This window comes from Barbus barbus, assembly GCF_936440315.1.
Source record: "Barbus barbus genome assembly, chromosome: 11".
Lineage (NCBI taxonomy): Eukaryota > Metazoa > Chordata > Actinopteri > Cypriniformes > Cyprinidae > Barbus > Barbus barbus.
The window spans coordinates 5,779,161-5,803,355 of record NC_136739.1 but is presented as its reverse complement, the minus strand read 5'-3'; the positions used below and the strand labels follow the sequence as shown (position 1 = coordinate 5,803,355).

The 24,195-nt window shown below is 39.5% G+C and overlaps 2 protein-coding genes across 3 annotated transcripts in view; one reads left to right on the top strand and one right to left on the bottom strand.

The window, feature by feature from the left end:
• Positions 1–4,000, bottom strand: part of LOC306876667 (von Willebrand factor A domain-containing protein 8-like) — a 114,064-nt gene extending 110,064 nt beyond the window's left edge. The window contains exons 1-3 of the mRNA XM_079428008.1: positions 3,691–4,000; positions 3,297–3,374; positions 2,723–2,853 (exon numbers count right to left, since the gene is read on the bottom strand). Of these exons, the coding sequence (XP_079284134.1) occupies positions 2,723–2,853; positions 3,297–3,374; positions 3,691–3,829 (348 nt within the window). The 5' untranslated portion in view covers positions 3,830–4,000. The remainder of the gene's footprint in view (positions 1–2,722; positions 2,854–3,296; positions 3,375–3,690) is intronic.
• Positions 4,001–4,885: 885 nt separating this feature from the next.
• The window catches only part of LOC306877386 (diacylglycerol kinase eta-like), a gene marked incomplete at its 5' end in the record, with an annotated part of 86,019 nt that continues 66,709 nt past the window's right edge, over positions 4,886–24,195 (top strand). Inside the window, 2 exons of one of the 2 annotated variants that reach the window (XM_079429149.1) lie at positions 4,886–5,008; positions 6,975–7,136. In XM_079429149.1, coding sequence (XP_079285275.1) covers positions 4,961–5,008; positions 6,975–7,136 — 210 coding nt within the window. Of the gene's footprint in view, positions 5,009–6,860; positions 7,137–24,195 lie in introns of those variants that run through there. The other variant, XM_079429148.1, reaches the window with a different exon arrangement.

The following is a 24,195-nucleotide window of genomic DNA, read 5'->3' as shown; positions in this document are numbered from 1 at the left end:
CGTGACACGCAGAGGTGTGTTCGACTTGAAGATCGATCAGTGTATGACATCAAAGTATGGCGAGAGAAAGCATAAGGAGACGCCCGCTCTCTCTTAGCTCTCGCAAACACACATCGATCGGTCTAAGCAGCGCTGCGAACACATCTAAGCAGTCTTCAGAGGAAGCAAGTTGGCACGCAACAGTAGCTAGGTTTCCATCACCCTGTTTTAATGCACATTTTGAAGTATCGCATGAGAAACGAGTGATGGAAACACCAAATTTCAAATAAAAATCCCTTAATTCGCAAAAAAGTTTACACGCTCGCTTGAGGTGGTTTTTGACTTGTGCGAAAAAGGGTTAATGTGAATAATGGGAGATGGAAACGCATTTTGCGAATAAATTCCTCCAAGCGCATCAAAAAAGTCATGTGACTTTGTGCTATGAGACGGGATAAGTTGACTAGCAGCGGACTGATCTCGTTCCACAGCATCTGAAATATGGTCGTTTGTTCTGAAATGCCTGAGCAACAGTGGCGGCTGCTGGTCTTTCAAAGAGGGGAAGCTAATTTTCGGCCTACATCATAAAAATTGTCCATTTATTTATTATTCTGCCATCATGTGCAGTTTGCTAGCTGGCTAGTTCACCGCCTGGCCTACTGTATGAATGAATGAACAAACAATCTTAAAAAACATTAATCTCGACGGAGGAAATGTGGGAATTAGGTTAAACTGAAACAAGGAATGTGGTGTATAATTGTGTGAAACGTATAATGAAAATTGGCCAGCAATTTCGCCAAGCAAATATCAAGAAATAGGTTGCAGCAGTTTGTCTTTTGACTACACTTGCAAAGTCCACCATGGGACTGACCTCGAATCAGTGTTGCCAGCTTCTTTCGATGGAAAGTAGCTGATGACGTCATGCATACGTTTGCATATTCATGACATCATCATCGCGTCATCGCGTCATATTGTCATCGCGTCATATTGCCTTTTACATTTGTTTGTCTCTCTGTGCTCATACTGTATTTTAATGCAGCCAAACTGTTTTCCTTTATATATTTTACTGTTTATGTTGTCAGTCAACGGGATAAATATGAAATAGTGACTGAAACGCAGCCCTTTAAGAATACATAACCAGCTCTCCCTCCCAAGAAGTCTGCACACAAATCCTAATTTATAATTGAGCCGTCGTCTGATGAAATCAAATAATACACACAAGATAAGACAAGACAATTCCTGTGCTGTGATTTCGGTTATATTTGCATGTAAAATTAGAGAAGCAACATAATATCTATTTGAACTGAACGCAACAGGGAAATACACTGATGCTACGGGAATATATGAGAAGGAAATCGAGTCACCTGCTATATGTAGCTGATTCTGAACGAACTCGTCTTCGAGATGAACGTGTTCTAACGCATTTTTAATCAATAAAATGTTAACACAATAGTACATGTTTGACCATTAATTTTTTGACATTTATAGGGGAAGCTGAGCTTCCCTTGCAGTCTTAAAGAAATCCCCACTGCTGAGCAAAGTATTTCTGTATAATTGTCTTACACGACTTATGTTCCCAAACAGCAGCATCCACCTCCGAAAGCAATGACATGTATTGCGTTTCATCTGCTCACTCTGAGGCGCAATTAATTTTTCATATATGAAAATTATTATATTCAGTAGCTTATCCTAGTTTTCTATAGGCTATTTTGTGGCAGTTTAGCAGGAAGTGACGATTTTGTTCTTTTTGACTCGTTGGATGGAAAGGTGCTCGTTCGCAAATATTTTATGCCATATTCCAATTTTGCGCACAAGTTAAATTTGCAACTTTGGTTGGAAACCCGGCTAATGTTGCCAAGCCCGCCGTTCGTGATCTTTAGCCCCTGGGATGCAAATTTACCAGGGGAACCCCTCCAAAAAAACGATTTTTACAGGCCCCCCCCCCCCCCCCCCCCCCCCTGAAACACGATTGGGCTAGTTTTGAGTAGCAATTGGGCAGGTTCTGTTGTGAAAATCTGGCAACCCTGGCATGCTACATGCGGAAATGTTTGAAAGCGTAAGTTATATGAACGAACGTAGGCCTACTTCACAACAGCACATGGAAATGACTCGAGCAGTAACAGTGTTACGGTGCATTTCGTTACTGAAGACTTCTACCTTAAAATAATATATATAATAAGGTAATATATATATTTGTATTTATTTATTTATTTAAAGTCTGTCTAAAGTTAACAGACAGTGTTTAAAAAGTGCAATTCACATGTTTATTACAGTTACTTTGAATGACCTAAATACTGAGTTCGGTAAAGCAAGATATTTTATTTTTATATTTCTGCAATCTACTTTAGATTCGTTACTGACTTTCAATGTTTACACCAGGCTTATTTGTCAGTGCTTTATGTTGCCATACTTATTACATGCTTACAAGACTGGAAGTTCAACAAATCAGTCAATATACTACTGTGATTATAGTTGTTATATAAAAATATCATTCATATCAATTTAATGCATCACTTAATTTCATTTTAACATATAGGCCTGGCCTACAGAAAAGAACATTTATGTTTAATCTATCTAATATTGTGTTGTTCATACTATGATTTTTTGCTTGTCTTTGTTGAATAATACAGAACATAAAGAGCTTTAAAAAACAATTGCATATTAAATTGCAATACTGGTAAAAAAAATACAAATAAAATCGCAATTAGATTATTTTCCAAAATCGTTCAGCCCGACTTGAAATTACCAGGTACTGCATGGCAATTGAACGGCGCAGAGGACCAGGAGGACCAATGAGAAACACGTCCTGTCCGAGAAGGTCCTTCTGCATTATCCAGCGAAGGTGTTGGGTGATCATTTGTGGCACAGCCTCCATCACTGTAGAAAATAAATAAATATTTTATATACGCTCTCTCTCGCTCCAAACACACACGCACACACATACACACACACACACATATATATATATATATATATATATATATATATATATATATAAACAGTTAAATTACAATAAAATAAAATTAGTAATTATTTTTTAAATGGCAGATTACTAAAAAAGTAATTTGCAACTAGATTGCTTAATGCTTATAATCATCGATATGTTTAATATTTATTATCTTTAAATCATGTTAATTGATTGTTTTGTTTAGCAATAATAAAACTAATGTCTAAAAACTAATGTCACATTTATGAGCCATTTTTTGCAATGACTTTTAATCAGCTTGTATTTTGGAGACTTTTAATGGATATACAGTATGAAGTTGAAGTTCACACAGGTGTCCTAGCAGAGCAGCCACATTATAAAAACTGGCACATACTATGATTTACTGGCACAAGTTCTGGATTTCTGGGAGATTTGAGCACATATGAGATCTCGCCTATCTTCACAGTGTCACCTGTGGAGAAAAAATAGTTCAAATTAAAAAGCAAAACAAAGCAAATGTAACATAAACAAACAAATTTGGAGTATCCATTTACAAACAATCCTTGTCAACAGAGCGGGCATTTATTTTAAAACGTCAATATTTACAGAAACGTTAAAGATTCATGTAAACATATCTGAAGACAGAATACACAATAAAAAGAACTGGTGGGATATTTTTTTGACCTGTGAGTGAATAATGTAATACTTTGAGTGACGGGTTAACCTCTAAACCTGCTTAATAACAATCTATAAAGCCAAGAATATGATAAAACAGACTTTATCAGTACCTGACGAGGTGTTGAGGAGTTTGACCTCATGAGAGCTGCACTTCCAACCTTCTTTTGACAGCACGGGTCCCAATATATGGCGAATCCTTCTCGCAGCAACAGCTGCTGCTGTGCCTTTGAATAAAATACGCGAATGCATCCTGAACCTATGGAAAGTGCTGTTAAAATACAACTGACGTTATACCGGCTACACTATAATATGCCCACTGTTATTTCATCATGCTCATGTCATAAGTGTTTCCACCAGCAGTGGACATCTCTAGACGGAAGCATTTAGGTGATGGACAGAACCCGTCCGTTTAATATGTCTTCCGTGTGGAACGAGCTGCTGCTTTATGAGTTCCGATCATTAAACATTAGTTAAAGAATAACTCAAAGAATAACTTCTGCTGAGGTTAGGGTAACTAATCTAGAAGATTTCCGTAATGTAGTTTGGCTGTAAGTGAACTGACTAAACTCAACCATTAACAAGCACGCAGACCGTTTGGATTAATAAAATAAAAAGAGACATTCGTTGTATTAGAACATTTGAATGATTTTATTGCAATGTTCATATATGAAATCAGCGACTAGAATGAGCTAATGCATCATTTTATAAATTCATGCAATCTTTGATCACATAATATAAGAAGAAGAATGTAATATAACAGATGTACGTCCTCTCTAGAAGCGACGCATTAAGACACTTTCGCAGACTTTCTCATGAACTGTTCCCATCTGGTGGAGTGACCTGCCCAACTCAATCCGAGCAGCCGAATCCTTACCCATCTTCAAGAAACGGCTAAAAACTCATCCTCTAACTCTAGCACTCTCTATTCTAATGTTTTATTTAAAAATAAAATAATAATAATAATCTGTACTACTGCATTAGGCTAACCAGGACTTGTAATAGCACGTTGGTTTTGATCGCTTCTTATGTCCTAAGTCTCTTTGGATAAAAGCGTCTGCTAAATGACTAAGTAAATAAATAATTGCATGTTGCTTTTAAAGTGACGAATTAACATATCTTTCTAAACAATCATAAAAGCGTGTTTTTCTAGTGATTAGTTATTCTTTAAAATATGTGTAAATGCAGGTTCCGTGACGTCACGGATGGGATTTGACATTTATCACGTGGAGAGAAGGAGGCTCAGCCTCTGGGAGACCCTGATAGAGAAGGGAGGAGTGGAGAAAGGGAAATAACACTCGGTGTAATAGACTGCCCGGTTACACGAGTGAAAGTAGCGCTTGATTTGAGCCGAAAGCGTGCGCGGAGGGACTATAGGAGAATATGGAAGATGATGGCCAATACACTCGCAGCCCTGCCTGGGAAGAACTGGTCAGTACTGTCCGCTGCACATTTTCTATTCCGATACACATCAGAGAGATGCTTTATAACCGCACATAGCCTACATGCTGATAGGCACCGATTATGGGATTTTAACATGATGTTAGTAAGCAGCACTTGATCTCTGATCGTAGCCAATGATTACTTTCCTAGCAATTAAGGTTTTTGGGAGTACAGTGATTTGTTTTAAACGCACGATTGACCAGTTCAGCAGGAAACACTGTTATTCTTGGTGGCATTCGCTGTTAGCTTTTCTTAGCTATTTAAAGTTAAGTTACAGCTGAATGTGGACCGCAATGACCCATTTTCATATAGATGGTGTAATGGAAGTCAATTAAATTTGGAAATGTGTTTGGTGCTGTTTAGATCCGCATTTCGACCTGGAATAGATGTAAATAAAAACAGGAAGGCTCTTTTTGCGACATGTGAATGCAGAGATGATCTATAAAATCAATAGGATTTGTGTTTAGATCAACTGTTTGAATTCACAAACCATCAATTAAGCAGATTATTCAAAATCTGTTAGCTAGGCCGTTACATGGCTTTTATGTGTGCTGTTGTGAATAAATGTATAATGTATCTGCATGACTGTAACGTTTAGAAAGAGCATTTTAAGTGAAACTATTAGCTTGAATCTCTGAAGAGGATCGTCAATAATATATATATATATATATATATATATATATATATATATATATATATATATAGGCTCAAGTTGAACCTCAACAGTCTGGTTTTATACAAAACTTGTTGTTTTATATACTAGCGACACGTAATTGTGTAATAAAGAGAGAGATACAGTAATTAGGCAATGTTTTGTTTTGTGGGTGTGCTGTTACTATGGTTACCGTCTCACACGAACGCTATTTCTGTATTTAGTTTAGGCCTAATATAACTTTTATTTTGTAGATACTGCCTATATATTCCACCGTGGGGCCAAGAAACCCGACATACTAGATGTGTGGGACCCTGGACCACAAAACCAGTCACAAGGGTCAGTTAAAAAAAAAAAGAGATTTATATACATCTAAATATAGCCGAATAAATACGCTTTCCATTGATGTATGGTTTGTTAGGATACGACGATATTTGGCTGAGATACAACTATTTGAAAATCTGAAATTTGTAAAAAAATAAAAATAAAATTAAGAAAATCGCCTTTAAAGTTGTCCAAATTAAGTTCTTAGTAATATTACTAATCAAAAAATAAGATTTGATATATTAACGGTAGGAAATTTACCAAATATCTTCATGGAACATATGATCTTTACTTAATAGGCTATCCTAAAGATTTTTGGCATTTAAGAAAAATCGATCATTTTGACCCACACAATGTAATGTTGGCTATTATATACATGTGCTACTTAGACTATGACTGGTTTTGTGGTCCACGGTCACATATTTTTTTGTAAAAGGGGTAGCCTACCCAACCCACCTCAGTCTAGCAGTTAAATGCCATTGTGGTAGAATATGTCCCCCTGACAGCACTTTTCTTTCGGGACGCGTCAACAATGTCCGAAATGCAGTCTATCTGGCAGCTCTCGCTAGATTCTGAGGCGCAGCCCGGTTGTGGTTTTGTAGTCGGCTATAATGTTACAGGAGAAACATCTGTTGCTGTATCCTCGCCATAGTTTGTGAGATTCCCGTCCGCCGCTAGGGTTTGCTACAGAGATTTCCTCAGCCCTCCTGCAGCCAGAGAAGCGCTCAGGAGAACCAGCCAGCAGTCGTGTTCAGACACGAACATGCACACTAGCCGGCGAGGAAAGTTTCACAGCAGCTCACTGACAATAGCGCACTAAGCGAATGTCTGGAGGCGCGCGGTTGCGCAGGAAAACGCAAAAGCATGACGGCCAAGAGAACCGCTTTCCAGCCGCTTTCCAGCTCCCGCATCCCGGCGGAGAGGAAGGGAGCGGCTGTGCGCCTTCATAACCCCGAGTGCTGTGCCTCTTCCCCGCAGGAGCCGGAGAACCCAGCGGCGTCCGCCCCAGGGCTTCCCGCCTTGGGGGCTGTCGGGGGCTCCGGGCCGGTGGTGGACGAGTCATCCGACAGCGAGGGAGAGCAGGAAGGGCCGCAGAAACTCATCAGGAAAGTGTCAACCTCCGGGCAAATACGAAGCAAGGTAAGACACGTTGTTTCATATCTGAATCCTGTGTGCTGTGTGTGTGTTTTGCTGTTCGTGTCCAGGCCAGTAAGCAGCGGATAGTGCTACTGTAGCAGCCCTGCACACATGGGAGACATCCATGAGCTTTTCCAGCTTCAAACATCTGGAATGATTGCAGGTTGAACAGGAACGTTGCATCACTTGTGCCATAATTCATCTCTCATATAGTGAGCATGCAGTAAATGCAGCTCAGTCAGCAGTGCTCTACTTTACACAGCCTTCAACCTGTTGATATCCAGTCACGACCACTTGTTGAAAGAGCTCTTTCTCAAGAATATGGACAAGCTTTTCTTTTCTTTTCTTTTCTTTTCTTTTCTTTTCTTTTCTTTTCTTTTCTTTTCTTTTCTTTTCTTTTCAGTCATTTTGTTTTCATAATGCACAAGCTTTTCTTTTCTTTTCTTTTCAGTCATTTTGTTTTCATAATGCATCAATAGTCTTTTGGTTTCTTAGTCAGTCATCAATTTAATAGCATAAAATTATATTACTAGTATACAGTATTAATAATTATTATGAAATATTAAACAATATAACAGGCCAATATATCAATTTTCTTTGTATTTTGCATGTGATTTTCTTGGTTACATTTACATTATATTTTTACTTTAAATCATAAATGCGTGACATTGAGAAATAAGTTTAGAAATATAAAAAATATTTGTTTTTATTTTTAAAGAAAATATCAATCTGCTGACCCCTGAACTGGTTGCCTGTTCTTGCTTGTTTTATATATATACTGTATGTATTTTTTTCTTTAAACACAGTGATCTTAATTTATTTAAAGGTATGATTTTTCTTTTGTGAATGAAGACCGATTATCACATATTTACATACTTGTAAGCACTCAAAAACCCATTAAATGCTAACATGGTCTTTGATGGGTGATTTAATGAATGGTAATCGAAGCCTCTTGATTCTTCTCTCCTGCTTGGCAAGATGACACTTCAGCCGTCTTGCCCCACTTTAGCCTTGACACAATAAAAAGTTCCTCTTTTCTGACCAGAACAAATCCACTTAATTATTGAGTGCTGCTCTCCACCCCCCTACATTATTTAAGAGGCTATATTTAGAGACTGGCTGTTCTGGATGTGGAAGGGGCTGATCTTTTGTAATGCTAATGAGCTGTCAGTTTAAACCACACCACATGTGTAAATAAAGCCTCCTTCAACCAGTATCAGTCAGAAACATCACTTCTCCTCTTATCAGTCAATGTAGAATTATTGATGAATGCAACTACACATGTCCACTGTCTAGGAATTTTTTTTTAAATTAAAGTAGCATAGGAATTGTGACATGCATTGACTTGTTTGAGATCTTTATTTCTTTTTTTTTTTTTACGAGAGTTAGGTGTGTTAAAAGCAATCTAAAGGTTTGCAAAAAAAAATATTAAATTGATCAAAACAGTAAATACATTTACAGTGTTACAATTTCAATAAAAAATCCAGTTTTATTCATCAAAGAATTCTGAAAAAATATAGATTCCACAAAAAATATTAAGCAGCACAGCTGTTTTTAACTTTGAAAGACTGGAGTAATGGCTGCTGAAAATTCAGCTTTGGAGTCACAGGAATGAATTACATTTAAAAATATATATTACAATAAAAAAAATAGATTTGAATAAAATTTACAATATTGATGGTTTTACTTTTTTTTTTTTATCAAACAAATGTAGCCTTGGCGAGCTTAAATGACGTTAAACTTACTTTCAAAAAATCTTAAAAACAAAAAACAAAAATGACAGTATATATTTTAAAAATGTAATTGTTCCAAATTTTTTGACTGGTAGTGGATAAACTATATATATTATTATGTTATTACATATATTATATTATATTATGTATAATGTACAGTACTAGTGGTCAAAAATTTGGTCAAATTAAAATTTTTAATGTTTTTGAAAAAAGTCTCTGGACACCAAGGCTCCATTTATTTGATTAAAAATACAGTAAAAATATTGTGAATATATATTACAATTCAAAATAGCTGTTTTATATTCAGATATATTTTCAAATACAATTTATTCCTGTAATTCAAAGTTGAATTTTCGGATTTAAAAAAAAAATGTATTTGTTTCATCGCCTGTTACAAAACACATATCGGTCAAACACTAGACATAACCTGTTTTAGATGCGTGCGTGGAGTTTTGGTGGAGTGAGTATTTGTCTCACAGCTTTCTCAGCAGACTAGAATAATCAGAGCACTGAGGAAGTGCATTTGTTTTTCAAGAGTTATTCTCCAGTGCATGTGTGTTTATATTAGACTGCTCATGTGCCTCCCTTTGCCCTGGTAACTCTGTGGAGAGCAGCTAATGTTCAGGCCATCTGTGTTCTCATACGTCTCGGTGTGGTACAGGAGCTGAGGGTGAGAGTGAGCACTAGTTAGCTGGGGATGGTAGGTGGTGTGTTGTCGTGTTGGCCAGTGGGCTGTGATGTGTGCGGATCAGGTGTAATGGAGCATGTGGGCTCTCAGTGCTGTCCCAAATCATTGTTTGCTTAACATGGGCTCTTCACAGACTGTCCCGTGTGTCCTGCTTGTCACAGATCGCTCCATATGCTGTGGATCTTCTACTGTTGGACAAACATTTTTCATAGTAAATACCCACTCTATCTTCATGAAGCTAATTGAGGGAGCAGGGAGTGCAATGTGTGACAGCTTTGGCTTTGAGTAACACATCAGGGCATGATATCAAAATAAACATGTGGTTTCTTTCAAAAGTAAAAACAAAAGGAAGAAATAATCTGTGCTGTTCTGTGTCTTGGTCATTTGTGGGCTTAGTTTCCGTAGCAACATCATTCCTCCTATTTCTCCAGCAGGTTTTTTACGGAACAGTCTGCCTATGTGTGAATTCAGTTTTACAAATTCACAGTATTCCTGATTTTAGAAATTGTACAACTTGAAAAATAATATCAAGATCCTATATAATATAATATAATATTATACTAAAATTAATTTATTATTAGCAATGATAATAATTGTTAATTATCTATTTATGAGCATAATTTATTTATCATTAATTGAAGTACCTCACATGATATATATATATATATTGGCCATTAAGAAAAAGAGAAAAACAATCTAGCCTTAGCTGGCTGACATTATTTCTATAATTTGTGAATAATATATAATATAGTATAATATGCATAAAATTATTTTACAGTATTGTTGCAAATATACAGTTTTAAGCATGATATTACATTATGTATATTATAAAAACAATATTTTGTGTTGATTTTAATTTATAATTAGCAATCAAAATGGTTCATATTGTATATTTCAATTACTTTATATCATGAAAAATAAATTTTACGAAGTAATATTTATATTGCCCTTTAAAAAAAAGTATATAATTTATTTCACAAAGCAATATTTAGGCTATAATGCTAATTTGACACAGGCTGAGATTATTTATATAATTTGTGTATATGAAATGTATTATGTATAATATATATTATTTGTGCAAATATACGGTTTTAAACTTAGAGCTGTGAACGATACACAGTGCAGTTTAGCAAATAGGAATGAAGCGATATAATGTGTTATTATGGTTATATGTCACGGTGCACAAAAGAGGAGGACACAGGGAACACGCAGACAAGGATGTAAACTCAAATCACAGTCTTTAATGAAGACATCAAGGCAGGGCAAGGCAGACACTGACAGGAACACCGGGGAGTAACGGGTAGACCAGACTAAATCAAACTGAACAGACAGGACTAATATACACAGGTAAATCATAGATAATGAGATGAACACGGCTGGACAAGAATTAACTGATGATTACATTTAACAAGGACAGGAAACAAACCAAAAATGGACACAAGAGGCGGGAACACGACACCCACGACAGAGGACTGACATTATAATTATTGTTAGTTATTATTATGTGACATTATCATGATTATATATATATATATATATATATATATATATATATATATATACATACAAGCAGTTTCACAAAGCAATAGGCCATTTATTATATTAATTTGACACAGCTAAATATAAATAAATGTAACAGTTTTAAACATGTTAGCGATGTGAAGAATACACAATGCAGTTCAGCAAGCAGGAATGCAGTGATATGATGAGCACAGCTGGGCTCTGTGTTTCTTGTACAGATCTGACTGAAGCTCTGTTGGCTGATGCCTTGTAATTTAGTGGGAGAGCTCAAGTGTAGCAGAGTATCTGATCCGCTTGCCCCCCCACAGACATCGAGAATAGAGAGGTAATACTCTCATACTCTGTTCTCATATCTACATAAACACACCAACACCAGGAGACCACAGCTGCCTGGCCCGATGAAGCTTCTTATGAGTTTATAGACAACATGAAATACATAATGTGATGCAATGGGATCTTGCAGGAAATTATGTAGATTTGACTGAACTGGATTTGTTTTATTGGTTTGGTAGTTAAATATTGGAGGTTTCAAACAGATGACAGTTCAGAATACAGTCAAAAGATAAAAATTGTGAAATAGTATTACAATAATAAAAATACCAGTAAAAAAAAAAAAAAAAAAAAAAAAATATATATATATATATATATATAAATTAATTATTCCAATTTTTGTCTGGAAGTGTATATTTACGTACAAAACAGGATATACAGTAGAATATATAGACTGTATGCATAATTACGTTAATTAATAATATTGTTAACGTACGAGATAAATAACTGTTGCTGTGACTGATCTGTAAATTTCCCGGTCCGCTTCCTGTAATATAGATTACATTTATTTCCAGTGCCTTTTTAAAGTGAACAGATCTGCTCTCTCCAGATTTGGGGATCTTACTTGTTCCTTTCACAGCATTCATGTGAAATCATCTGGATTATCCTGTTTTTCATAATTATTAGACTACATCACTGTATCTCTAAGGGTGCCTGTCTTCCTGTCTTATCTGGGCTAATGTAATTGATGATAATTAGATTTTTAGCAGAAATTGTGTTTAGAGTTCAAGTGATGCGTAGGCAGACAATGACCTTCATATCCATCATAACTTCATCACACAGTGATTTAATCTTGGTCAGTGATTGCCTGATAAATTAACAAATTATTCTTGTAAATTGATGATTTATTTAATTGCTGTTTATCATAAAATTCAGATGAATTGAGAGCTCTTGAGTTATCGGTTGAAATTGATTTAGTTAAACCAGTTGAATGTCAGGTCACAGACTAGAGACACGGAGGAATGTGGTTAACAGGGTTTATTGTCAGACTTGCAAGGAAGTGAGAGAAGGACGTGAGTGATATCAGGAGGTGAGCATCTCAGTGGGAGGGTCAGGCTCAGGAGGCTTGCGGGGATCCAAGGACCGGTGGAGAACTTCGACGGTGGAGCAGCGGGAACTCTGGAGGTGAGTAAACAACAGGTTAAGCGTGAGAGAGTCAGGCTAGGTTCGGGTTAGTGAACGGTAGACCGGACGAAGAAGGAGTGCTGGCAGAGTGCAGATATAGTGGTGCTGATTGGCCGTGGCAGGTGCAGTGAATTAGAAGGCAGGTGACTGTGATCTCGTTAGCGTGGGTGCTGATGACTGGGGTGACTGTGATTCGCTGACATCACCCCCCCCCCCTCCCCCTCTCCAGGGGCGGCTCCTGACGCCCTGCCACGGCGACAAGGGCGGCCCCGGCCTCTGGGTGCGGGACGACTGGGGTGGTTTCTATGAAAGTCCTCCAGGAGCAAGGGGTCCAGAATGTCGTCCCTGGCCACCCAGGATCTCTCCTCTGGTCCATATCCCTCCCAGTCGACCAGGTATTCGAGCCGGGCGCCCCGTCGCCACGAGTCCAGGATGGTGCAGACTCGGTAGACCTCGGCCCCGTCTAGCATCTCCGGAGGAGGAGGGCGTGCATCCGGTGCTGTACGTCCTGTGGCAGAGGGGAAGAAGGGTTTAAGGAGGGAAACGTGGAAGGTGGGGTGTATGCGATACCAGGGGGAGCTGGAGCTGGTAAGTGACAGTGTTGACCTGCCTCTGTACTCGGAAGGGACCAATGAAGCGGGGACTCTTCTTGCAGGTCAGGCTGTGGCGGAGGTCTCGGGTGGAGAGCCAGACCCGGTCACCTGGCTGGAATCGGGGGGGTTCAGAGCGTCGGGCGTCTGCAAAGCGTTTATGCCTCCGCACTGCTCGCTGGAGGTGGATGTGAGCTGAGTCCCATACCCTCTCGCTCTCTCGGAACCAATGATCCACAGCTGGAACCTCCGATGGTTCCTCCATCCAGGGGAAGAGTGGGGGTTGGAAACCGAGTATGCACTGGAACGGTATGAGCCCTGTGGTGGATTGGCGTAGGGAGTTCTGGGCATACTCGGCCCACGGGAGGAACCGGCTTCAGCAGTGCTGGTCGGAAGAGCAGTATGACCGGAGGTAGCGTCCGGTGACTCCTAAGAGGCGAAAGAAGGCCTTCCAGACCCAAGACATGAACTGTGGGCCCCGGTCCGACACAACGTCTTCGGGGAGGCCGTAATTGCGGAACACACGGTGGAAGAGGCACTCGGCCGTCTCAAGTGCTGTGGGGAGGCCCTTGAGGGAATCAACTTGCAGGCCTTAGAAAAGCGATCCACCACGACTAGCACACAGGTATTCCCTTCAGACTCTGGGAGGTCAGTGACAAAGTCGACGCCTATGTGGGACCAGGGCCTTCGGGGAATGGGTAGGGGAACCAGCTTGCCTGCGGGAAGATGGCGAGGAGACTGAGACATGGCACAGACTGAACAGCTACGGACGTACCTGGTGACATCTTTGGCCATACTGGGCCACCAGTACCGAGTTTGGAGGAGCGAGAGGGTTCGCTGGCTGCCTGGGTGTCCAGAGTCCGGTACTTCGTGGGCTGATCGCGGGACGTAGATCTTCCCTTCTGGGCCTTCCTGGGTCGGTGAGGGTGGCGTCACGGATGTTCTTGGTGACTTCCCATTGAATGGGGCTGACTATGAGGGCTGGAGGGAGAATGGGTTCTGGGTTGGAGAGAATGTCGGGGGCATGGAGACGGGAGAGTGCATCGGCTTTGAGGTTCTGGGTTCTGGGGCGGTAAGTGATGGAGAAGGAGAAGCGGGTGAAGAACAACGCCCAGCGGGCTTGACGGGGGTCAAGTCATTTGGCATCTCGGAGATACTGGAGGTTCTTATGATCGGTGATCACAGTGAAGGGTAATGGGGCTCCCTCCAGCCAGTGACGCCACTCCTCCAAAGCAAACTTGATGGCTAGCAACTCACAGTTCCCAATGTCGTAGTTCTGTTCCGCAGGGGTCAACTTCCGGGTGAAGAAAGTGCAAGGATGGAGGTGGGGAGGCTCACTGTGGAATTGGGACAGCACGGCCCCTACGCCGATGGTAGAGGCGTCCACCTCGACCATGAAGGGGACCTAGGGATCTGGATGTCGGAGAATGGGGGCCGTGCTGAAAGCTTCCTTGAGCCGGTGGAAGGCTTCCCGGGCTTCGGGGCTCCAGGACAGAGACTTGGGTTTGCCACGTAGCATGGTGGTAAGGGGCGCCGACAGCCGGCTGTACAGATGGATAAACCTTCGGTAAAAGTTGGCAAATCCAAGGAATCGCTGGAGTTCCTTTACAGAAGACGGGAGAGGCCAGTCCAGGATGTCCTGTACCTTCCCTTGGTCCATCTTGATACCTTCCGGGCCGATGATGTATCCGAGGAACTGCACTGTGGAGCGATGGAACTCGCACTTCTCCAAATTCAGGTATAGGTGGTGTTTCCTGAGCCGCTGAAGGACCTGCTTCACGTGGTGGTGATGTTCGGCCAAGTTCCGGGAGTATATCAGGATGTCATCTATATACACGATCACGAACCGATGCAGGAACTCCCGGAACACCTTGTTCATGAAGCTCTGGAAGACGGACGGTGAGTTTGATAGGCCATACGGCATGACCCGGTATTCGTAGTGGCCAGCAGGGGTGATAAATGCCGTCTTCCACTCATCGCCCGCCTTGATCCTCAAGAGGTTGTAAGCGCTCCGCAGGTCCAGTTTGGAGAAGATACGGCTCCACGGAGTTCCTCGAGGGCGGCAGGGACCAGGGGAAGTGGGTAGGGCAACTTCACTGTTTGAGCGTTCAGGGCCCAGTAGTCGATACATGGCCTCAAGCCTCCGTCCTTTTTGCCCACGAAGAAGAAGCTTGAGGCGGCGGGGGATGTAGATGGGCAGATGAAACCTTGTTGGAGAGCCTCATTGATGTACTCCTCCATTGCCTTGCGCTCCGGGATGGACAGAGGATAGATTCTACCCTTGGGTAGCTTGGCCACAGGCAGCAGGTCGATGGCGCAGTCCCATTGCCGGTGCGGTGGAAGGCGTGTGGCCGCCTGCTTACTAAATACATCCTGGAACGCCCGGTAGTCGGATGGGACCGTGCACTTCACCGAGGGCTCAGGGCTCTCCACAAGGGTGGAACTGACCTGAACGACCGCAGGGCCTTGGGGTGGTTTGAGGACTGGGGTCAGGCAGTTCCGGTGGCAGTGCTCGCTCCAGCGAGTGATCTCGCACGGATCCCATCTGACCTCGGGGGAGTGCTGTTGGAGCCAGGGGCGTCCCAGGATGATGTCCACTGTGGGTCCCTCCAGTACCAGAAAAGAGATGGACTCCTCGTGTAGACACCCAATACGGAGTTTCAGCGGGGGGGCTCGGAACTTGACTCTACCACGCCCCAGCGGCTTTCCCTGGATGGTTTCGATTCGGAGCTCCCGGGGTTGCCGCCTTCGTGGAGGGTTAGATGGTTTAAGAGGGCTTGGGAGATGAAGTTCCCCGAGGAGCCTGAGTCGACCAAGGCAGAGACTGCAACAGAGGAATCAGGGGTGAGAAGGAACACTGGCAGGAGGGATAAGGAAGTAATGTCTGGTTCTAGTTGAACGGTACTCACCGCTGGGCGTGGAGGTCTTACGGGGCACTCCCTGATAAAGTGCCCCAAGGCTGAGCAGTACAGGCACAGAGGATTCAGCCCCGCGCGGTAAATGCTGAGCAGCGCCACCTCATTCCAGCCGCTAGTGGCCGCAAGGGTGCAGAATTCCAGCGTGTAGTCATCCACAGAGGCTTCACCTTGACGCAGCCTTAGCAACCGGTCTTACACGGAGATCCTCCCCGTTGCGACTCCGAAGACCTCCTTGAAATGACTCGTAAAGGCATCGAATGAATTAACAATGACGCTCTGGGCGTCCCAAATCGCCTTGGCCCAAAGCAATGCCTTACCGGACAGCAGGGAGGTGAGGAAAGCCACTTTCGACCTCTCTGTCGGAAACTTCAGGGGCTGCATCTCGATGTATCAAGAGACCTGGAGAAGAAAGCCGCCACATCCAGCTGCATCACCCGCGTAAGTAGATGGAATGGCCATGAGACTTACAGAGGCAGGTGTGGGGGGTGGTGCCGGCAGGAGAGAGGCACGGAGGGTGTTAACCAATTCCTCCAGCGTGTCGACGGCCGAGGGCGGCCGAGGATGCATGACACGCCGCTGTTGTGGGTCCGGTCTTCTGTCAGGTCATAGACTAGAGACACGGAGGAATGTGGTTAACAGGGTTTATTGTCAGACTTGCAAGGAAGTGAGAGAAGGACGTGAGTGATATCAGGAGGTGAGTATCTCAGTGGGAGTAAACAACAGGTTACGCGTGAGAGAGTCAGGCTAGGTTCGGGTTAGTGAACGGTAGACCGGACGAGGAAGGAGTGCTGGCAGAGTGCAGATTTAGTGGTGCTGATTGGCCGTGGCAGGTGCGGTGAATTAGAAGGCAGGTGACTGTGATCTCATTAGCGTGGGTGCTGATGACTGGGGTGACTGTGATTCGCTGACATTGAACTGGTTGGACTTGTTAAGATTACTCATTGTTCATATTGTTTGTTTATAAGACAGAATATATTTATCAATACATGCTACAGAGTTTTGTTTAAATAAATAATATTTTAATTAAAATGCAGTAAAATATATATAGCTTCTCCATTTAAGAATGCAGTGCAAAACAAATGTTTTTCAAACAAATAAATAAATTAATATTTCAAACATTTTCAAGTTACACTGAATACTATAACATATAAATAAATAAATAACATGACAAGGTTTCCTCTATAAACCTAATTCTATTTTTCAGCAGAAGAATCAGATCTGGCAATGTTAGGGCTCTTGCTTGACCAGGAGAGATTGAACACGTGGAAGCTGAGATCCAGGTGCATAGATAGACGAGGGGAAATCCATGATAGCATCAGCAACGAAAATCTGTCCTGATGTCTGACAAGTTATCTTATTGAGTTAAGAGAGTCTGCTGAGTTCTGTATCCTGTGTCCTGTGCACTAATGCATGAATGAGAGGCATTGCTGATTCAATTGTGGAGCTGCAGGATGGGATTTGCCACAGGTGTGTAACATAAACTCACCCCATGGTCAATCCCTCGCACGCTTTCTCTTAAATCCTGACTGTGGCCTGACATATGGACCTGTACCTGTGTCCTTGCTATTGGTAATGAAGATTTGGCACTTTATGCATAAATAATTAATGTCAAATCAGTGTTTAAAACTAAGTGCCAAAGAGAAGGTGGGAAATGGTTATGAAAAACTTGTTTGATCAACATTATTGAACCCCCATTAAATCTGTTTTATTTTTTTGCAAATTTAATATCTGGATTCCATTTTTTTTCTTATAAATTTCATAAACTAAACTGTAGTAATTAAAAAGCATGTCTAGGTAATTGAAATAATAAAAGTTGTACAATTTAAAAACAATTTTTAAGTACAATTTTTAAATACAAAATGTCTTAGGGCCCCATCAAATTCGTATTTTTCCCAAATTAATTTTTTTATTTAATTAATGCAAATTTCATATAAATAAAAGCTGGTATTCAATAAAATAAATACAATAAAATGAGAACTGAACATTTCCTTTATCTTTTTCTCCTTTATCTAAATTATTACAAATGTGTATTACAAGTATATTTACACAAGATGACAAACAAGATTCAGTTGCATTAACGTATATTTTAGTTTACCATAAATGTTTGTCAGTGCATTCAGCCTATCACTTTAACCATGGGCCAGTCGCATAACATAGCCTCTAGATTAAAACTCTGTATTCAGAACTAGTAGTGGTAATCAGTCTTACTTTTCAGATTCATTAAGTAACTGACTTTACAAAGTTATGTCCAGTCCTGAAGAAAAAAATTAGATGATTAAGTTTTAAGACTAGCAATTTATGCAACCAGAACATCATATTTCATATTTTAACCATAACCATCAGTTTGCAGGATGGCGCAGCGTGTTTGTGAAAACTCGGTGTGCTGTTCATGCTTATTGAAGAGTCACGGAGGTCTTCTGTTTATTAATCATTATGGCTTCAGCTCAGAGTATTTTTGAAGAGTTTTTTTGTCTTTGCCACATTTTCTGGAAAGATAAATGTCAGATTTGTCTTGTTTTGTAGTGAAATGTGCTGCTTATAGGGATAGTTCACCAAAAATGTAAATGATCTTATTTATTTACCCTCATGACGTTCCAAAGCAATTATTCTTCTGTGGAACACAAAAAGAGAAATTCTTCAATTTTCAGCTTATAGCTTATGTATTTACCCTATGCACTAGGGAACATATAAAATAATAATAAAAAAAATACTAGGGAACATAAAAACGATGGTATAACATGAATGCAAAAGCTTGACCTTTGGCTTATTTTTTACACTCTGAATTTATGAATTACAGAATTTTGAAATTTAAGACAAGTTTTTAATTTCTTCATCTGAAATTGGAATAAAAAACTAATTTCATTAAAGTACTAAAATTGCATAGCTTTCATAGTGTCACAATCTGCACAGAGACACGAAGGTTGAGGATCCAAATGCAGCTCTTTATTGAAGGGTAAACCGGAATCCAGTGTCCCTAAGCATAAAGCCATGCACAGGGGAGGGGAGTCAGTCCAAACAAATACAAACAGGGCAGAACAACAACCACGGCAAAGGAACCAGAATCCGAGGGCTAAGAACAGCAGTGTGACATTAACAAGACTAAGCAGTGAATGAGAGAAAAAACAGGCAACAGGACACAGGTGAATGCAATCAATTATCAAGAGTCCAGGAAAAGGATTATGGGGAATGTAGTTTTGAGGGAGTGACAGTGTGAGGTGGAGTGCCCTCTTGAGGAGCTCATGGTTACTCCAGCCAGTGATCATAACACATAGCATAGTTTTGACCCATTAATAAATTGACCAAATTAATTATCAACAGCTTAAATGATTATCAAAATCATTAGTCAAGTTATCACTGCAATCATGTCAAATTCAAGTTTTAAAGGACATTTTAAATCATTATGTTTTAATAATCTTTTGTCGGACTTTAAAGAAGTACACTTTTTTTCATGTGTTGACTAACATTAAAGCACATATAAAGTACTAGATTATAAATACCTTTTATAAATATATACAAATACAAGCATACAAGTTGCAATAGAAATAAATAACATTAAATATATTTTAGTTTATCATAGATGCATGTCATTTACATTTGGCAGTACACTTCAAACATATTCCATATTCAAGCTGTTGACATAAAGTTGTTTTACATTTACTGTATTTGCTTTCATCACTTTTAGTTTGCATGCAGTTTTTAGGACAAGTTTACCCCATCAAACAATTAACCAGAAAAATAATCAACAAGTTAAATGATGATATATCACAACGTGGCCAGTATAATGCAGCGGTTGAACTCTAGCTTGGACCAAAAACTCTCTGAAACCCTGTGACCCTGAACACCATTGTACATTTGACAAAAGCGCTTGTTTGGCATTGACATTCAATACATTTGTATCATTCTCGTTTCCACAAGACACCTGTGAGTGAAGAATTATGAATCAATAAGCCTTGGAGGAGACTAAAGACAGGCAATATTCTTCAGCTCATTACGCCCTAATTCGTATTCTCGTCGTAACTGGCTCGTGTTTTGTATATTCCCCGTCTCGGATGACCTTGATTAACAGTGACTGATTGACTGGTTTGTTTTCTCAATGACCCACTCACTAGGCCCATCATATCCAGCATTTACTCTTTCAATAGACACTCATAATGGGGCTACTTGTAGGCCAAACACACGTTGGTCCGCAGAGACTCCAAAAACGTTCGTTCGGAGGAAACAGGGTGGCATTCACGATCATTAGCTGTCTCTAAAAAAGCCGGGGAGGGTGTGGGAGGTCTGGACAGCTTTGAAAATGGGTATTAATGATGTTCCCCTCCTCCCCCTCTCCTGCTGACTGTATAGCAGCGTTTCACTGTCTGTCAGCCGCTTCCCCTCCCTGCGCCTGACCATCCTGACCAGTGTAATTGTTACCTTGTGCTCTGCCTCCTTTGTACACAATGTCGTTAGAGATGAGAAAATTATGTGCCAACAACTGACAAGGTGTAATTGCTGGACCAGTTTAAGCTGTGCTGCAAAGTTTCTGTGAAAGTGGTATTTTTAACTTTGTAGAATGGAGCGGCGTGTTCGTGATAACTCGGTGTGCTGCTGTTCACACTTATTGAAGAGTCACGGAGGTCTTCAATAGCGAGGATTCTTCTGTTTCTTAATCATTATGGCCCCTGGGTATTTTTGATGAGGGTTTTTTTTTCACACATTTTCTGGAAAGATAAATGTCAGATTTGTCTTGTTTTGTATTGAAATTTTCTGCTTTTGTCACTTACTAATAAGGATAGTTCACCAAAAAAGGTGATTAAAAGGTCATTATTTATTTACCCTCATGACATTCCAAAGCAATAATTTTTCTGTTAAACACAAAAGGAGAAATTTTGAATACTGTGCATGTCACTGTGAAATACAAGGGAACACAAAAAACTGGTATAACAGACTGAATGTACAGTTTGTTTTGAATTATACAATTTAAAGTTCTAAAAGTCTAGTTTAGAATTTGGAATTTTAAATTTCATCTGAAATTGGTACATCTGTAGTGTTATAATCTGAATATTTACAGCTAATTTGAACTAACTAATTTTACCCAAAATAAAAAAATAAAAAATGCTGCAGTCCTTAAATAGAAATAAGAATTTTCAGTCTTTTGTCATTTTTTCTAGCTACATAATATTTGATTTAATAGTCTTTTCACTCTTAAAAATAAAGGTGCTTCACGATGCCATAGAAGAACCTTTTTGTCTAAATGGTTCCACAAAGAACCTTTAACATCTGAAGAACCTTTCTGTTTCACAAAAGGTTCTTTGTGGCGAAAGAAGGTTCTTCAGATTATAAAAAGGCAGGAAAGAGAGGGTTAAGAGATGGTTGTGGAACCAAAAATGGTTCTTCTATGGCATCGCTGTGAAGAACCTTTTAAGCACCTTTATTTTTAAGAGTGTTCCTCACATAGAGCTTTAGAAGATTTGAAATATGCATGTGTTGTTTGAACTAATGTATGGTGCTTTTTGTACAATTTTAGCATTGTGGTCACTGTAATCACTAGATCTCATGTTATATAAATCCAGGCCTTGAAACTGATTTCAAATGGCGATGGAAGAGCAGACATTTATCCATTGAAATCAGATTTTGACATTACTATAAAGCAAATATCTTTATTTTGTCTGTATATTTTCGGCTTAGACTACAGGATATTTGTTTTCTCAGTAGCTTGATAATGGGAGCATCTTCAGTTTTTTTGTTAGGATTTGATGCATTGGCCATTCGAAAATGCCTGAGGGTGAACAGTGAAAAGCAAAGTGCCCATCCAAGCCCAACTTCCTGGCACAGTTGTGCATGTGGCAGCTTTGCCACAAAAAGCCCTGCAGGTCTTATGTTCTGTCTAGAGAAATGATGAATATCTCCACAGTAGCCAAAGCCTGACGCATTCATGACCAGAAAAGAGACCGAACCTAGATTCTTTTAAATAGATTCTTGATGTGATTTAAAAACAAGGTTTCAGTTCAGACGTTAATAGAGCTTACACTGTAACACACGGCCTAGAAGTGGCTTATTGCTACTATAAAATGATAGCAACAGACTCTAAATGTTCAACAAATACTTACATTTATTAATATTAATAATCAGAATGAACTGTTTTTCCGCCAAGTAGTGAAGTTCATTAGTCTAACTGTTGTCTGTTTACAGTGTTGCTTGGTAACTGTAAACTTAGTAAACTCATTATTCAGAATATGTGCTCACAAAAGTGCATTTTGAACACTCATCCAATCAGAATAAAATCTGTTTTATAAATGCTCATTTACTCTGCTGACACTTTTCATATAAACTAACACTCAGTCACACTTTGTCTGCTACTGTAATGCTGTAATTGTGGATTGAAAAACTACTTTGTACTGTGGGAACTATAAAAATGGTCCTGACGTAAAGAGTGATGATTATTTTAAGAGCAGTTGTTTTAATGACAGTAGACATTCCTGGCAAACGTAGCTCTAGGGATCTTACATCTTAGCGTAGCGTCTCAGTTCTAGCTTATTTCTGTAAAAACAAACAAACCAAAAACAAAAATCAAGTATTCATGCCATTTTTTTTTTTAATCATTAAACGTCACTTTTTTTCTTTTTAAAGTTTGTGACTTCTGTAGCACTAGCGGAACCAATAATCGGAAAAATAGTGACTTTGTTTTGCCACCACAATGTTGTTTTGAACATAATAAAGTTGGCCCTCATCTTTCATTGTGACTCTTCACCAATAAAAACATGTTTGAATGTGTTTACATGACTTTGCACATTATTAAACATAATCAGTATTGTTATGTCTGGCACAGACTGACTGTTCAAACAGAATAAAGATGATGTGTTAAAATATTTGTTTGCCATTAAGTAAACAATTTGTAGGTTGATTCCTCCAAAAGTATAAACACTGTGAGGTTTTTGGATGATATCAAAACATTGTTCTATTTTTTTTATCATCACGACCAGCTTGATGCAGCAAAACATTGACTCAACCGATGTTGTGACTTTTGGCGTTGAACTATTTGTCATTATCTTTAGTGGTCGGCTAAATGGCTATTTTATCGGCTCTTGTGTTTGTGTTTCTAAGTGTCGTAAGCAGGACCTTTATTTTGATAGTGCTGTGAACCCAGCACCCGAGAGCAGACATACAGCAGCTTCCATTCTTCCAATCTTCATTATATTGCTGTCAATTCTGGCTAATAATTGGAAAGCAATTGCTATGATGCTGTTTTCATAAGATACATTCAGCAAACAAGTCTTTGAATATCTGATAAACACTCAATTCCACAAACCTAGCAAATTTTTGTGAACCCAGCTGTTAGATCTTCTAATGTGTGTAGACTACTGTCAAAACTTGTGTGGCGGTCCATCCTTGTGAAGGACCCAGGAAAGTTCAGCTGTCATTGGAGATGGACAAATGAGCTATTTTAAATCCTTGATTTCAAATTTATGTTTATGTCATATTCAGATGTGTATATTAGATGTGAAATCTGCATTTCCTGGTCTTATGATTCCTAGTGTGTGCAGATGATTTAGCAGATGATTGATTATACTGATGGTTAGAGTGTTTACTTTATTTTACTTTATTTTTAATAAACGTTTTATTTTACTTGTGAATATTACTGAATCAAGAAGCTCATATATAAAGTATAAATCTGTTCATTTTACAGATTTGTTTTGAGCTTTTTTTATTTATTTATTATTAATTTTCAAATAACTCAGTGCTAATTATTTTAGTAAATATTTAGTAAATAAAAATATGATAATGGAATAACAGAATCAGGAAGTTTCTATCTAAAGTATAAACCTGTTTATTTTGCAGTTATGTTTTCTTTTAATAACTAATTATTTATTTATATTTTAGTAAATATTATATAAATGTAAACTTTATTGCAGAAATGATGGCTGTGTTACTTTCTAGCTTTATATTAAATAGTGTGATACTAGTCATATGGGCCTATATCAGTGTTTTATCTGCCATCAAAAAATCATATTAGTCAAACACTATTATTTTGACAATTGTGTTTATTGATTCTAATGGCACAGAAGTTACACGCTTGACTTTTAAAGCAGTGAAATGCATAAAACACACATGTTCATGCTTGAGTGTTGATGTGATATGGGTCAGCAGAACATCAGTCATCTCTGGTCACTTGTACAT